Here is a 16,170-nt window from a genome sequence, read left to right on the forward strand (position 1 = left end):
GAGATGTCACACTTTCAGAATGAGATGTCTGACAGATAAAAGACAGAACCTCTCAACACTCCCTAAGCAATTTCTGATCCGTCAGCAGACAAAATCAAATCAGCGCTGAAAGATAACGTGCTGACTTTTCTCATTCGCCCCTTAGGTAACGTGGAGCTGGTGAACAGGCTGCTCTTGGATGCAGGCATAACCTCAGACCTGATTAAGCTTTGGAAACAAAATGAGCTGCAGTAAGTGCCGCGTAGATGTTTTGCCAACTTCAACCGTCAGTGTTTTTATGATGATCCAGCAAAAACCAGCTGAAATGCGGTTTGTTGCTTGGTGTTTGGTAACCAATGTCCCGATTGGAAAATAACCAGAGTACAGATGGTTCAAATATTTCCGCATCACCAGTAAATGTCATGCAGGTACAAAGCACATTCCAGACTTTTGTAACTGTATGTTTTATGGCTTCATCTTTTCTGCTTGTCAGGCTCGGTGTCTCGGCCAGATTTGTTGCCACTGATGGTGGAATCACGCGGGTCTACCCCAAAAGGTACGTGTCAACCTGTTGAGAGGGGGCTGCTGATTTAGGAGCAGCGAGAGGAGCAGACGGTATGGTTGGGATTATCTGATAAGGGAACAACGGTGTGGTCTGCCAAGGAACCTGCAGTTTACACATGAAAAGCCTTATTTTGTATAAGTGATGGTATAAAACCAGATCACCTGTCAACTGCAGGTCACAGGTTAAGAAAACCAACCAATAGGACCTTATCATTATGTCCCTAGCTACTTATTCCAACTCCTTCTTTGGATCCCTGGGTTTTCCAGCTGGGATTGATAATCCCTCCAGCATGTTCTGGACCTGAACTGTTTTTTTCCCCTGGCAGTGGAATCTGACCGCAATTGGCATCCCAATTAGATGATAACCACCTCAACAATTTTGTGATTGTGATGAAGCAGTGGGTCTCCAATAGTCTCCCTTCAGATGTCCAAACTTCTCACACCAAAGGGTGACACCCCAAGCTTATGATTATAGGTTAGGGTTGGAACGTAGCTTGATTGATCTTCTGCTTGCATCCCCCTTGTCCGTGACAGTTGGTTTAACAGACAACTGCTACGAGTTATGAGCTAGAGCTGTTTGTTCTATGTCTTCACAACTTGTCGTGACCTAGTTTAGTTACATGAAAACAAGTCTGTTTTTTAGATATTTGGAGACATGGCAGAGGTCAAAGAAGCATTTGATAACAACGATTTATTCACCTTGGGAGCAGCAGAATGTGAAATTTAATATTTTGAAGTTGGAAGCTAGAAGATAGGCCTGGACGAGCAGTTCATGAGAAATGTGTTGAGATGCTTTAGCAGGATGAGCTTGAGAGACAGATATGAATAGTGCATTGGACCCGAATCAGATCCTTGAGGTGCCCCAGAGGGAAAATTGTGATAAAATGAGTTTTTTTTTTCCATCTAGAAATGACCTGCGACACTAAAATGCTTAAACAATGCTGCCAATAAAGTTTTGAGCAAAGTCCGAAATGTCAGAGACCAGCAATCACCAGGTGGTTCGCTTGCCAGACTTCTTTCAAGTGTGAGTGAAAGAAAATGGAAAAATTGGAAAATGATCTGTAGTTGGAATTTAAGATGTCTTGTGTGTGCGTGTGTCTGTGTCTGTGTCTGTGTTGTTTTACATAAATGCATTTGACAGTGCCGGGCTGTACTGGAGCGAAGAAGCAGAGACGTACGAGTCAAGTTTCTACAAGCGAACTTTGGACAATGATCTGTACATCTTCACTCCAACACCCTACGCAGAGAAAGACAACAGTGAGTAACAACCCTGTTTGTGTGTGTGCATGTGTGCGTGTGTGCGTGTGTGTGTGTGTGTGTGTGTGTGTGTGTGCGTGTGTGTGTATTTATACATTAATTCCGTTGTCCTTCTTGCAGCAAGCGACGACACAGTGCTGGTGAGCAGAGCGTTGGAGATCAATATTGATGGTATCCTACTTAAACCAGCTGGTAAGGACACACACACACACACACACACATTTATGCACTTACTCTAGTCGTTTCTCAAGTTGACTCCCTCGCTGTGCCACTTGTACATAAACACACACTTACAGCAATGTGCACGCCTACATTTTTGATAATATAGCTATAAAAACACACACACACACACACACACACAGACTCTTATTTAAAGACGACTACCCCTCGTTTGTCAAGTCCCCCCCCCCTGCTATGACACATACACACAAACATGCACAAGCCACACATCAGGTTGTCTTGTCTCCTGCATTTCTTGGCCGACTTCGCATTTTCCAAGTTCAGAGAGTAGAGTTGACGCAGAGGTCCCACGATGATCTAGGACGTCTGGCTTTTTGTGTTTTGTCCCAGTTGCCGGCGTGAAGCTGGACATCAGCGCCTGGATGGCGAGGTTCATCAACACCACGCAGAGGACCAATGTGAGTATTGTTCCGTGCCAGCGTGACACTCTGACGCACAACGTGACGGCTCTCACTCATCACTCTATCCCCCTGTTGTGTTGACAGTGCAACGATGAGATCTGTGGATGTCAGAGAAATGACGTGGTAAGACGTTTAATTGCTTCTTTTTTTTTTATATTACTTCAGCTGTTGTTAATAATGAGAATCTTGAGAATGTCACTGAAGTCATATCTGTGTCACTCCAGTACGTAGACTGCGTCATTCTGGACGACGGGGGCTTCCTGGTGATGTCCAACCGAGATGAATATATTGATCAGGTGGGTCCGTGCATTTAACTCTCAGGTCAGACATGAAAATAAAACCACGTTCTATCCCAGGACTATTTGTATCCACTTGGCATCATCAGGGGATATAATGATCAGTACATGACTCTGTGAGTGGGTCTGACCATCAGTAATCATTTTGTTTCTGGAGCAGAACTCGAAAGCCATGTGGAAAACTTTTTCCACGATACTTCAGAACTGTTTAGTGAAGCCTTTTGATATATTTGTGGTATTCACAAGATTAACTAATTTGACATCGCTCCAAGGAAACAACCTTCACAAATGATCAAGTATTGTCTTTTTGATGTTTTTAGGATTCTTGAAAATGTTTTTTTGTATCTCAATAAAGCCTCACACCAAGAAGGATTCCAGTGTGTGTGGGGAAGGGGAACATTTTATGACCTCAGATAAACAAATAGCAGCAGATCATCTGCTCCTCCAATTGGTGTGGATGCCAGTGGACATATAATCTCCTCATGACATTTTTGGGAATAAATCAATTTTGTTTCAAATCATCAGCAACAGTCATGCTCAGAATCATCCCAACCTGGAAATCCAAAATTTGCTCTTAAATAACTGATCTTTATCAAATTAGTGATGTGTTTTATAAACCAATAATATGATTTGTCATTTATAACTTATTTGAAACAGAAGAAAGTCAATTTCTAGGAAAGACGTAATTGATTACCTCATCGCAAAATCCATTTTTCCATGGTTGTCACATTTTTAGTAAAATTTAATGATTTGATTAAACTGTATCAGTATTGTGGTTTGTAAGATTTTAAGGTTTTATTTGAAAACATTTATAAAAAGGTTTATTCTCTCACTTTTCATAGACGAGAATCACAAGGTTGAATTTAAATAAAAAGTGCGGGATATTTGGGCTTCATGTCTGGAGAGTGGGCAGAAGTAGACTTTATGTCTGTGTCTACGAATCGACCTTGAGTTTAAACGTTTGTTTTAAATGATCTTTCACACTGTAAACACTTCATTGTTCAGTATGGTGAACAGAATGTATTTAGCATCTAGTGCTTTTCTCGTCTTATTGTCCAATTAAAGCGTTTGACACTACAAGTTACATTCAACCCTTCACACCCTGCAGGTAGAGCAATTTACGGTCAAGTGCCTTGCCCATGCAGACTGGGGGAGCCGGGGATCGAACCACTGACCTTCTGGTTAACAGACCCGCTCAACTTCCTGAATGAAATATGCAGCCGTCATTGCCCATATGGCACCTGTGTAGTTTTGATTACAGGAATAAAATCAACTCTTCATTTTTCACATCCGAAATGAGAGCAGCTATGTCTTTCATATCCTGTGGTGTCACTTCACTGTGATCCACCTAAACAATGCAAGCAAAAAATAAACTAATGTGACTCTTTGGACCCTTGAGATTGGAGCACAAACACATACAGTATCCAGTCAATTCAGCCTCACTCCCCGCTGCCCCATCCATAGCGCGAGGAGCCGGGGCCCCTGCTGTCGTCTGAGTCAATGTTTTTTCATGCAGCCTTGGCCCCTTCCTAATCAGGGCTGGGTGTGTGCCGGATAAATCAGTCGCCCTCTGAAGTTTGGCAGCAGCACTAAAACCGAGGGACCCGGGGCCTTGTTTGGAGAACGTTGTGAGCTCTCAATCATATTTCCTACAGGAGCAAAGTTTCTCTCCCTCTGCTAGCTTCTCGCTTTCTCTCCCCTCTTTATGTCTTTCACTCTCCGGCTCGGTCTTTTCTCTCTTTCTTTTTTCTGCCAAACCCTCCGGGAGTCTGCAGCCGACTGGGTTGTGACTGTTAATTCATTATTTGTGTTATTGCACGGGGGGTGGGGGGGAGAGAGAAGGCTTCCTTTACCTTATAGATTGGAAGATTTATATATTGCTCGGCCGTTGCACTTAGGAGGAATGGATATGCGGAGGATGGCTTGTTAACAGTGACCTTACAAAAGTGGAAGGAAAGGGATAGTTTGCATTTCCACACACACACACGCACACACACACACACACACACACACACACAAAGATGAATATTTAACGTTATCCCTCCTGGATAGAAAAATACTTAAACGCTCCCATGCACACGGTCATGTCACACCACGGAGATGCCGAGACAAACTACTTCCTCGAGGCTGAAATTTATAGTTGCCTGGCGGACTGTGTTAATCAGATTAAAGTGAAGTCCATCATCCTGGTTTGAGGTCGAGTTACTCCGAGTGTGTGTGAGGGAAACACCTTCGGCACACATTTACACATTCTTCACTGTTTTACATAGATTTAACCGTTGCAGGACAGGAGTTTATGAATGTCAAAGTGCTCTAAACTAGAAAATCTTCCGTCAGTGGTGTTAACATTTATAAGATTTTCCATTATTTCTCAGTGGCACCTTGTTACTGAGACCGTTTCCCTGTGAAGTTGTTGTGAGGCCATCAGGGATTGTCTGTGTCGAGTTCCTGTCGAACGTAAATGAAGATGGACGACGCATCTCCACTTCCCAAGTCAAAAGCCAGAGTCTGCACAGCAGGGGATGGGGGGTGGAGCCGCGGCGTCCAGGTCCCGCTGATACACCCGCTCAACCAATCCTGGGTCAAGTCTCAGCTGTCAATCATGATGTTTCACCTCATTTTTTATAGTATCTAACCACTAATGAACACTTGGAACATACAAAGGTGTGATAAGAGCTACCTCAAACTCATTTGTCTTTTTAAATCAGTCCATGTCCCACCCACTAACATGGAGGAGATGAGATATCTGTAAACTGCAGCCAGCCAGGTCACCTTACAAACTCCTACACATCGGAGTTTAGAGTCCGTCCAACCATTTTTAGATGCCTGCGAAACTAAAGCCGATGACGCTGAAGCAGGGGGGGGGGGGGTCATGCACCCAAATGGTCTATAAGCAGTTTAACGCATGTTTACAAACACATTCTGAATGTGGCGTCACCGAAAAAGCAATTTTAACAGTTTTAACTCATGTCTCCACTCCTCCTGCATCCATTAGATCGGACGTTTCTTTGGCGTGGTCGACCCCGTCCTCATGAGGAGCCTGAACGACTCCCTGTTCACCTACAAGCAGACCTACGACTACCAGTCGCTCTGTGACCCCAAGAAGGAGAGCAAGGCGGCTGCAGGCCTGCGATCAGTCTACGTGGTGAGTTACATAAGCCAGAGATCATGCACACACACCCACACACACACACACACACAACCTACCACAGACACACTTTGTCATCCACATGTGCACACCTACACTTACATGTTCACACATTTTCCTATCCATACATACATCTACTCATTTCCCTGCATGAGCACACGGACAGATGCGAGTAAACATGCATTTTTTTTTTTAAACTTACGACTCACACACACACCGTCAGTCACCAGGGAACCATAAATCTGCACCGAGCAGATGAGAGGGGTAGCAGAGGGTATGGTGAACGCGTTAGAGTGGGAGCTGCAGCAGCAGTGACAGGATTAGGTGGTCTGGCGTGCTCGGGTAAGTGGGGAGAAGGGGGCACTGTTCTTCGTCACTTGCAAAACGCACAACTCGCGGTGAAGAGATGCAAATTGTCCGCAGACATCACTCTGACGCCACCTCAGATCCTCAAAAGGTTTAACATTACCGGTAGCGTTAGATGGAGCGGTTACCGGCGGAAGAGATCCATGTTCCTAAATGAACAACGCAAAACGGCTCCGGTCGGCCGGAGCCGTTTTGAGACATGCCTGAGTGTGAGACATGCCTGAGTTGCCCAGGTGAGATGAAAGATGCTGGTTCTGATCAAAGCCGCTGTCAACAGGCAGTGGAATGTGTTAAATCTCCCCGATGACTCGACATGCCATCGACGGAGGAGAAAGGGACGCAGCCCGTGATTCACCAAAACAAGGCCATCGCATGCTAAGCATAATCGAAGCAGCATGTCGGGTCCTTTTATTTGAGCCGTGTGCTACTTTGTTTACGAACGTACGCTCACATCTGTGGACGAGGATTGTCTTCGAACTTCCTCTCCGAATTGGCTGGAGCCGTCAGTTCTCCGCGCATCGGCTCGACTGCAGCCACACGAGCAGGATGTTCTGATTGGTACGACCAGCTTAATGTGATTTGCCCCATGAGTTATTAAGTAGATAATTCTGTCCTGCTCTGATATTCATTTTCATCTTGTTTGTCCCTGTCAGCCCACAATCGCAGATATATTGAGTTTAGGATGGTGGGCGACAGCTGCAGCCTGGTGAGTGTCATGTTTTTTTATTGACCTTTTAACAATGTGGTTGTCATTAATTTCATCCCATTTTTTGGTCAAATGATTCATAACAAAATTACACAGTATAAAAATCTTTAACCTCACATGGTAATAGAAAGCAGGCAAGGATTTATTCCTCTAAACTGGATGTATAGCATCTGTTTAATAGCTGAAATGTTCCCAAGACACTCAGCATTCCTCAAAATCTTCTCTTGATGTATTCTCCAACTCAGTGTCTTGATGTCATTAACAGCTTGTTTTACAAAATATCCAATAACAATGAATTCTTATCAGATTCAAATCTTTCAACAAACAAGGAATTGGTTTTAACCCAGATTGGTTTATTGTAAATGACGCTTCAGCGAATCAGGAAATCATCTTTGAGATATAAATTTGTTTTGCCTCTAAGGTCGATACTGCAGCAGATACTGGTCAGCGTCACATTCCCCAACTTCCTGGAAGCAGGTGAGCTCCCATCAGATTGAAGCCAGTGAAAACACCAGCACAGACCTTGTGATTAAGTTTTGTGCAACACTGATCTGCCTCTGGGCATCGTCATGAGGGAAACGATCTGGTAACAGTTGTTAGTTTGATAAGGCCTGAAACACATCGTTGGGTAATTGTGTTTTATTCTTGAAATTCTGGTGTAATAGCTCACCACATACAACGTGTTTGGGAACCATTTATCACTCAGCAGTTAATCACAGCCCATTACTCATCCATCTTCAGATCTTCAGCTGTGTGCAAGTTGGAGCACATACGCCACTGGGGGTCATGCGTGTGGGTGGAATTTCTGTGCGAATACAAATTAAGCTTTTAGAAAACACAGATAACCATCAGATTAAAACCAGGACAAAATGGCAGGTCTCTCTGTTTTTACAGTTTTATTTCTCATGATGACGTCGGTGGATGTTTTAAAAACACTTGAACCAGAACTGCCTGCAAGGCTGGATACCACCGAGCATAAGTGAGGACATTTTAATTTGAGTGAAAGGACTCTTCAGGTGGAAGATCCAGGCTCTGCGTGTCTGCTGGTTTGTTCATCAGCTCCTTCTTTTGTTTGTCAAAGTCCACTAAATTGTGAATTTGCTGCAAAGCTTATGGATACAAGATTTTTAAGCACCACGGAATCCCAAGAGCCCAACAAAATGTAAATCCAATATGTTTTTGTGCATCTGGATGTGGAGTAGTTTTGTCTGACAGGCAGCTTTAGTTTATTGTGCATTAACATTTTGGTAGCAGGGTTAATTTCTTGTTGTTTAACTGCGGCAGCAGATGTACGAAAAGATGCAGGAGAGGCGTAATTCAAGCTTCCCTTCTGGCTCCTGTCTTTTTAGCATCTTTCAGCTTTTTTTTTTTATTTGGGTTTTATGGCCCACAAGGTTACTCTTTGGATCTCTCACAGAAAAGCATCTGCACATCTTGCCTAGAATTAAGGTTAATATTCACAAATCTGCCACAGGAGTTGGAGCTAAAAGGGCAAATAATAACAGACTTAAACTCATTATTATATCAACTTTACATGGATAAAATATATTTATATTATGTTATAGCTTGTTTAGTTGAACCCAAATGTCTAAGTTGATAGTTTTGCTCATGTCAACCATTTTCGACCATATCTCTCTCGACAGAAAGTATAAATGTTAAACTCTATACTTTCTGTATAAAGTTTAATGAGTTCTGTGTCAGACATATACTGCATATACACAGTATATGTCTGTACTTTGAAGTATTTAGTACCACTGTCTTTCAGACTTCATGATTTTAGGACTTGGCTGATTTTAGTTTCTGCCTTTGAAAAGTGCTCTATAAATATAGATTGTTTTCATTGTTATTTATGTATGAAGTGTATTTCCTGTTGAAATATCTCCAGCTGAAGTGGACGATGACTTGTCAGATGCCATGCTGAAGGAAGTCTGCATCACCAAACAAACCCAGTTTTACTTTTTGAACAACAACGTGTCTTTCAGAGGCACAGTGGACTGTGAGAACTGCTCCAGGTAAGAGCTTCACACTCGCTCCACACACACACACTCACACTCTGAGTATCTGCATTCGCATCCATGAGACACCAGTGAAGTCCCCAGAGGTGGAGGGCTGTAAAACCTCTCATGCCACAGAGGTGAAGTCACGTCACCAGTGGGGACCACCGTCTGGGCACGGTCATGTGTGTTACTGTGAACTTGTGTGTGTGTGTGCGTTTTAAGGCCCCCTCGTGCCGGCTAATAGAGTGCCTGCCGGCACGCCGTGTGCCGTTCCTGCGCATTAGCTGCGCACACTTTTTCCCCTGTTTTACGACCACCATAAAAAAGCAGAGAAAATCATTTGTGCACCAGCGACATGTGGGTTTCAGTCCAGGTCCTGGACGACAGGGTTGGCACAGCAGGTTTGTGTCCCCTAAGGAATAGAAGCTGTTAGGCAACCTGATTCCACAGTGTGTTTCTCATTGTGTTTGCGGTTTACAGGTTGTGTTAAAGATCAGAGCTTTTCTGGAGTGTTACAAAGTCATGTATGAGAAATAATTACTCTCTACTTTAGCAGCTCTTCATCGAAACAAATGCATAAACGTAACAGAGGGAAATCAGTGTCCTCCTTTCATTGCTCTGGATAAATATTCAACTCTCTGCATCTCCTGTGAGAATGATTCATTGAAATTGTATCTCCATCTTTCCTGGAGTCTGGCCCATGTGTCAACAACCGCTCATGTGTCTCCTGTGTGCGTCTGTTCCTCTCCAGGCTCTACCACGCTGAAAAGCTGCCCAAGACTAACCTGGTCTTTATCATCGCTGATGCGAAACTCACCTGCTCATCCTGTGACGCCACCCTGATGAAACAGGATGAGGAGCCGTGTATCCTTTTACCTAACACAGCTATCGCCTGGCAGGGGACATGTGCACTGGGTTCAGGGGGACAGATGTTTAAGATGTTAATGTTTACTGACGAGATAACCATGGACAGACGCTGATCGTGACATGTCACTATCAGCTGACTTCCTTACAGTGAGCAGTACTTGCAGTAGGACGGCAGAATGTTGTTTCTCCGGGCGTCTTGTTCTCCATCATCAGACTTGATAACGTGGGAGCATAAACAAGTGACAAATAAAGTACGCAATGATCGTTTCCACTGTAAATGACGTCCAAAATTTGGCCCGGGATCCAGATGTGCCTGTGTTTCTCTGTGTCTGTATTGCAGATGGCGGTGTGGGATAGTTTTGCAAACAAATCTGTGATCTTCTCTCCGGCTCACAGGGCTGCGGTCAATTATAGACAAATCCTGGAGGACAACACATCGCAAGAAAGCGCCTGCCACATCGTTGAGATATTGAGCAATGTGCTCGAGCTCCTAGAGGAGACAACCTGGTTCATGTTGTAAAAGTCACGCTGCAATTAAACTGAATCTATTGATTTGGACAGTCACAACATGCATCCCGGTGATTTTCCACAGTTATCACAATCCCAAGTGTAATTATTTTACCGGGTGGTAATCAGACTTGAGTGTCTTCTGAAGAAAAGAAAAGCGTTTGTTGCCGCTGTGATTAATCACTCTGTCACAACCTGTCATGTTCCTGACGTCACTCATCCAGCTGAAGGTCCCGATCCCTGTGAGCTGGCCCAGAGTCCTCGGTACAGGAAAGGGCCCGCAGTCTGTTTTGATAACACTGAACATGTAAGTTGCTTTCGTCAGACCTCCGCCGCTCTGAGTAAAAAATATTTGAACTGCGTTGCTGAGGGTGCTCTGTGTAATTTTTTTCAAAAATGGTTTGATTAGGCCAAGCGGCTGAGCAGTGACTGGTGAGTTTATTGTTCTCATAAGGATTTAAAAGGTTTTGCAAAAGAGAAATCCAGCCTGAAATATAGAAGCCTTTCAAATTAAAGTGTGTGCCCCGAGGCTACAGTTTGGGATTCGCTGTTAAAACCATTTCAGTCTATGCCAAGGACAATGTAGTCAGTTTGCAGGACTAAGCCTCAGTTAGTCTTTGGTATTTATAGCACTAAGAGAACTCCTACTTCTTAAAATCATCTGAAAATCCACGTCCGGGATTTAAACACAGGGTAAGGCCTGTCCAATAAACCAAAATTACCATATAACAGCTATTAACGTGATTTATTTTGTCCACTTGGAAACAGTGTAACAAGTTGAAAACACATGAGCAACATACATTATGATGAAGTTATTATGGTATGTGTGTTCGCTCCATGAAGGGTTGACAGACCTCAGCATTACTGTGGAGTTCTGTATCCCTGGAGAGCTGAAGTTTCACGTTTACTCTCCAATAATCACATTTTAGTTTTTAAGCAACTGGTTAGCTGCTTAATGCTCCACTGCTAACAGCCGACTTTGTCCATCAGCTGTTCGGTGCTAGTGCATTGCTAATCCCAAAAAATTAAGTTGCACAGTTGCAGGTCAGGATCTGAAGGCACTGTCGATTTGAAGGAAGCAGCAGAGTTGGACAACTCCTCTGACATTCACACATTGTCAAATTGTCCAAAAAGCCTGGATCCGCTCCTTTGTCCAGAATTGAATGGGTTCATTCTTGAGTCGTGTTCCATTCTTCCACCTAATGTTGAAACGTTCTGCTAAATGAGTAACCAACAGACAACAGAACGGAGATTAAAGCTGTACCCCGGTGGTGACTGTTTGTGGGACATGTTTTCCATGTGTGTTCCTAAAAATGATATAACTTGATCAGTTTGCACAAATGAAAATTGCGACCAGAAGGATTTCATTCCGATTGAAAGAAAATAAAACGTTTAGTCTCCCTGGTCAGAGCCCTGAATCCGTTCTCTATTCTCTGATATGAAACAGTGTACCTCCGTGAAGAAGTCCTGCCCATGGCACCTTTCCATCTCTAATATCTTCACATGGCGCATGTCTCTTCTCCTCTTTTATTTTTCTGTGTTTGTGCTGACTTCTCACGCAGAGACAAACCGTTGGTTGTTTCCTTCCTTATGAAGAACTAAGCTAAACAAACCTTTTTTTAAGAGCCGCACCGAATCTCTGCGTGTGAAACCTCTGTACTTGACTGTCCCTGTTTGTTTTCACTTAAGTCTTCTTCCAATGTCAGACTGTGTCGGTCTTATCAAGTAACTCTTCTGCCTGCACTGTCTTGCACACACTCATACACACAAACACACCCCCACACTAGTTCTTAACTCTTCTGTCACACGCTTGTCTCTGAAGTGAATGTTTCTGTCTTCGTACGACTATTTGTCCACTTGAAGTATTGCTTTCTGCCTTTTCTGCTCATGTTTGCTTTCTAACTTCTCACTAATTTGCTGCATGGTTCTCTTTTCTCTCTCTCTCTTGTTTCCCGCTGTGTGATTGGCTGTTGATGGTTAGGATGAGGCCATGTGCCGAAGGAGCTCAGGCTCCCCATTGGTTTCCTCTCTGCTCATGTTACTGCTGCCACTGTTCATGTGCTGTCTCGGGTCAGTCCCATAACTCTAGCTTTTTCTCAGCTTGTTTTATTTTCAATCTAAAGCTGCTTTCAGACGTGCTCTGATGAACATTTGCCTGAATTTTTCCCGGAGGGGCTTTATGTGAGAATGAAAATCCAAGTCGGGTGCTCCAGACGTAATCCAGAACTTCTTCTGCCAGCCCTCTAGCAAAATGTCCAAGTGATCCCATGTGAGAGCACAGCATGAAAATGTTCAAGAAAGCAAGTGGGCGTATTTATGAGGTTTTTTAAAACAAAAAAACAAAAATACTTAGAATAACTCAGGATGAAAGAGAGGTGCCGTACACGTGAGAGATGCCAAAGTACATGTTGAAACAGAAAGACAACGAGATTCGCATCGGTTTCGATGTGCTGTCAACAAAAACATAATTTCTGCAACTGAATTTATGGGGGCGTGTCCTTGCCACCTCTTGCCTGAATGTTCCGGACATTCTCCAGACAATCTCCTGTTGTGCTCACATTTTCCAAGAGCTTATGTCTGAAATCAGCTTGAAAATCTTTGATTGTAACAGTCGCTCTCCTTCCCCTGATATCCTCAACTTTCCTCACCTTATCTAACTTATTCTCCTCATTTGATCTTGCGTGCCTGCAGTTATCCTTGTTACCTGTCAGTCTCTGTATGTTCTACCTCCATCTGTCTTTACCTTCCCAAACTTGCCTCCCAGTCTTTGAAGCTATGCTCTTTGTTCATTTACCCATCCATCATAATTCGTCTCAGGCAATTAACTCTGGTGCCTGTCTCTACTGACATGTGATCACTGACGTATCCAGGCATGAGCTCCATAAGACTCTTCACTTCTAGTTTGTACCCTGATCCATGCACCTTTTAAATGATTATCAACGGCTCCTCAGTGAAACATCCCTCCTCTTCTACCAGACAATATCTTATCAGTATCGTGCCATGCATAATTCTAGTTACGTAAATAAAATGACATTTTGAAGCCTTGTGATATTTCCTCCTTATACCCTGAGGTTCCAATAGACCAATTTCTAAGCTTTATTAGCAACGCTAGCAACGCCTGTCAAGCTTTCTCCTGTTGTACAACATACACAGTTTAAGAGTTGCAGATTTACAGTAATAGTTGAATTTGTCTTTATTTTAAGATACAAGAAGACTTGACTGCCAAAATGTTAACCGGCAGATGTTATTAGCTTTGGTAGCTATGAAAACCCTGAAAGAATTGGTTGTTGTTTTTTTTTATTTGATTTAAATCCAAAATATGAATCTTATTTCAACATTCATGATATTCTACGAGAGAATAAGCTTTTAGGATGTGTAAACATAACACAATACCGCAAAATGCTAATGTTGCTGATACGAAATGTAATTTAGCAGGCAAGCTACGGCTGTTTGTGGGAGGAATTTAGGAAATTACCATCTTAAAACTGTTTATTGGGTTGGTTTTTAACAAACAGTAACTTCACTTCTTTGCCTCGCCGCTCGGCGCTAGGAGGCGGATCCAGACTGTGGAGGGGCATCCAGCCTGAGGCCCCCGCTTTGGCTGATGGCGTCTCTTCAGCTGGTCCTGCTCTGGGTTCTGACTGGATCCAGAAACCACGCTGTCCCGTCATGACCTCTGAACGACCTCATCGCACCCTCTAGCTCCCCCCCTTCAACTCTCCAACATGGCAACCAGCATGCGACGCTGCCACTAAAACGATGAACGCCCCATGAGAAGTAACTAACAAGCAAAAACCTGTGAGCCCCCACATTCTTCCGGTTTCAGGGGTCTCTCAGTGATTTCACCAGGTCTGAGGGTGCGAGCGAAGAAAGAAATGTGTATCAGAAGATCGGTTCGAACTGTAAGAACGACCTTGGCCTGCGGATATCCTTCATCCCTTCAGTTGTCCCCCAGGGGAGAGTAGAGGAATCCAGAGATTCATTGTGATTGGCGACTTCCGAACTTTCTCTGACTTGATGTCGCTGATGACGGAGATTGGACTGCCTTACATTATCAGAGGGAGTGAAATCCCAGTGGAAGGGACGTGCTGTTTAATCAGTGAAGTTGAGCAGTTTTATTCACCACTGCCAGAATCAGTGCTGCCCTTTTGTGAGCGTACAATTTATTTACAATCGATTTGCAGTGGATAGTTATTAGGTTTTTATTGTTTTGTGGTTTCCAATTTGGCTACGATTGCAGTACGAGATGCCACATTTTTACATCAAGAGCTGTTGCTCTTCCGTTGGGTTGCTGATAATATAATGTCATCTCTGTCTGATTTTTAAATAGCAACACCCATGTTCACAATGTCCCTGAGGCCTTCGCCTGGTGTTCTTTTGTGTAGATACTGTATTTGCAGTGTGGAAATCATCTTCATTGATATGTTTTATGCACAGAAACAACCCGTCAACTGCCACAGAGCTCCGGCTTCTGAGTGTCTGGATTCGATTTTTTTTTACAGCTGAACACCTAAACATCAATCAGGAGTCGTAACTGTTTGTGGATTTTTCCTCCTCGGTGTCGGATCGCTCCGGTGAAAACTTTGTTGCCATAGCGCACATTAACCAATCAGGATGAGCCTGGCTGGTGTCAGTGGACAGAATCTCTAGTGCCATGTGGACTGCGTGACCCAGACTAACCCTTTAGCTACTAAATGGAAAGAACTATAGTATTTTTATTTATTTCACTATTTATTTTATTCGAATGAAGCATTGAGACAGTATGCTACCGTTTGTTTTATCGCCACCACTAAAGAAAATGAATGAACGGTGATAGAGGAGTTTGTACTTGACCTTTTGTTCAACAGAGAAACAGGAAATCCATACGTTTGTATTCACTGCTGTCACTTTTAAATTAAATGACTACTATCTGCACTGCAATTCAAAGTGCAGCTGTTATTTGTCTTTACAGTTGGATCGTCTGGCTGAAGATCAGCCTCCATCTCTGTGTAGCAGTGAGATTCCCTCTTGCACTTTATCATCCTGTCGCCACCAAGTAGAAATCACTTTGCACCTGCATTCACGCCTATTATCCTTTCTGTTGCTTTTAAATGTACGTTCAATTCACTTAAATTTGTGTGTCTTTTTACATAGAACATACTTTATTTAAGCGACACAAGCTCATACCTCCGCCATGGCCCAACAGTCCCCTTGAAGTCAATCAGGTCTTGAAGCTAAATCCAACAGTGCAGATCATGAAATAATCACAGACTCCATTGCTGAGAATGATCAGTTGATAAAAAGACAAAACTAAATATAGACCATTCCCCCAAAAAATGTTAAAACCACATTTAAATCCACTAGCTGTAGATTTGTATTTGGATCTGCATCAACTTGAACACACTCGTAGAGATCAGTGCCCTAAATATCCAGGTTTTCTCACCAAGATTCATGGAGTTGGGAAATCGGTGTAGATGTCAAAATATTTTAGCGTGAGAAGAATGAAATACATACTTGTCCAGATTCATGCCAAAATTGTTCGGGTTCTTGTCTCATGTCTCATCCTTCCAGCACAATCGTTGCGTAAAATCGAAAACAATACACCACCTCTCTGGTTTTAACAGAGGTGTACGTGTAAGGATGCACACACAGACTCATAAGGTCGGACAAAGCCCCAGAAAGACATTGAAAAAGCACTTATCAGCCAAACGACTGCTGCAGACAGAAAATCTGCCAAACAATAACTAACAGGCTACACAGGACCAACACTGGGCTCTGGAAGCAGTTAAATAGCGTGTGCATCACTAAAAACGTCAGTAAAGATAAAGCAAAGGAAATTAATTCATTTCAGAATGAACATAGA

At 43.2% G+C, this 16,170-nt stretch overlaps 1 protein-coding gene across 1 annotated transcript in view; it reads left to right on the forward strand.

Annotated features, from left to right (window-relative positions):
• Window positions 1-13,973, forward strand: part of cacna2d1a (calcium channel, voltage-dependent, alpha 2/delta subunit 1a) — an 83,204-nt gene extending 69,231 nt beyond the window's left edge. Inside the window, exons 25-39 of the mRNA XM_061073709.1 lie at window positions 146-230; window positions 473-535; window positions 1,685-1,800; window positions 1,921-1,992; window positions 2,371-2,438; window positions 2,526-2,564; window positions 2,666-2,737; window positions 5,733-5,882; window positions 6,905-6,957; window positions 7,379-7,434; window positions 8,843-8,969; window positions 9,706-9,818; window positions 10,553-10,635; window positions 12,310-12,398; window positions 13,879-13,973. Of these exons, the coding sequence (XP_060929692.1) occupies window positions 146-230; window positions 473-535; window positions 1,685-1,800; window positions 1,921-1,992; window positions 2,371-2,438; window positions 2,526-2,564; window positions 2,666-2,737; window positions 5,733-5,882; window positions 6,905-6,957; window positions 7,379-7,434; window positions 8,843-8,969; window positions 9,706-9,818; window positions 10,553-10,635; window positions 12,310-12,398; window positions 13,879-13,915 (1,223 nt within the window). The 3' untranslated portion in view covers window positions 13,916-13,973. The remainder of the gene's footprint in view (window positions 1-145; window positions 231-472; window positions 536-1,684; window positions 1,801-1,920; window positions 1,993-2,370; window positions 2,439-2,525; window positions 2,565-2,665; window positions 2,738-5,732; window positions 5,883-6,904; window positions 6,958-7,378; window positions 7,435-8,842; window positions 8,970-9,705; window positions 9,819-10,552; window positions 10,636-12,309; window positions 12,399-13,878) is intronic.
• The last annotated feature ends 2,197 nt before the right edge of the window (window positions 13,974-16,170 follow it).

This window comes from Limanda limanda, chromosome 1 (assembly GCF_963576545.1).
Source record: "Limanda limanda chromosome 1, fLimLim1.1, whole genome shotgun sequence".
In the NCBI taxonomy this organism is placed as follows: domain Eukaryota; kingdom Metazoa; phylum Chordata; class Actinopteri; order Pleuronectiformes; family Pleuronectidae; genus Limanda; species Limanda limanda.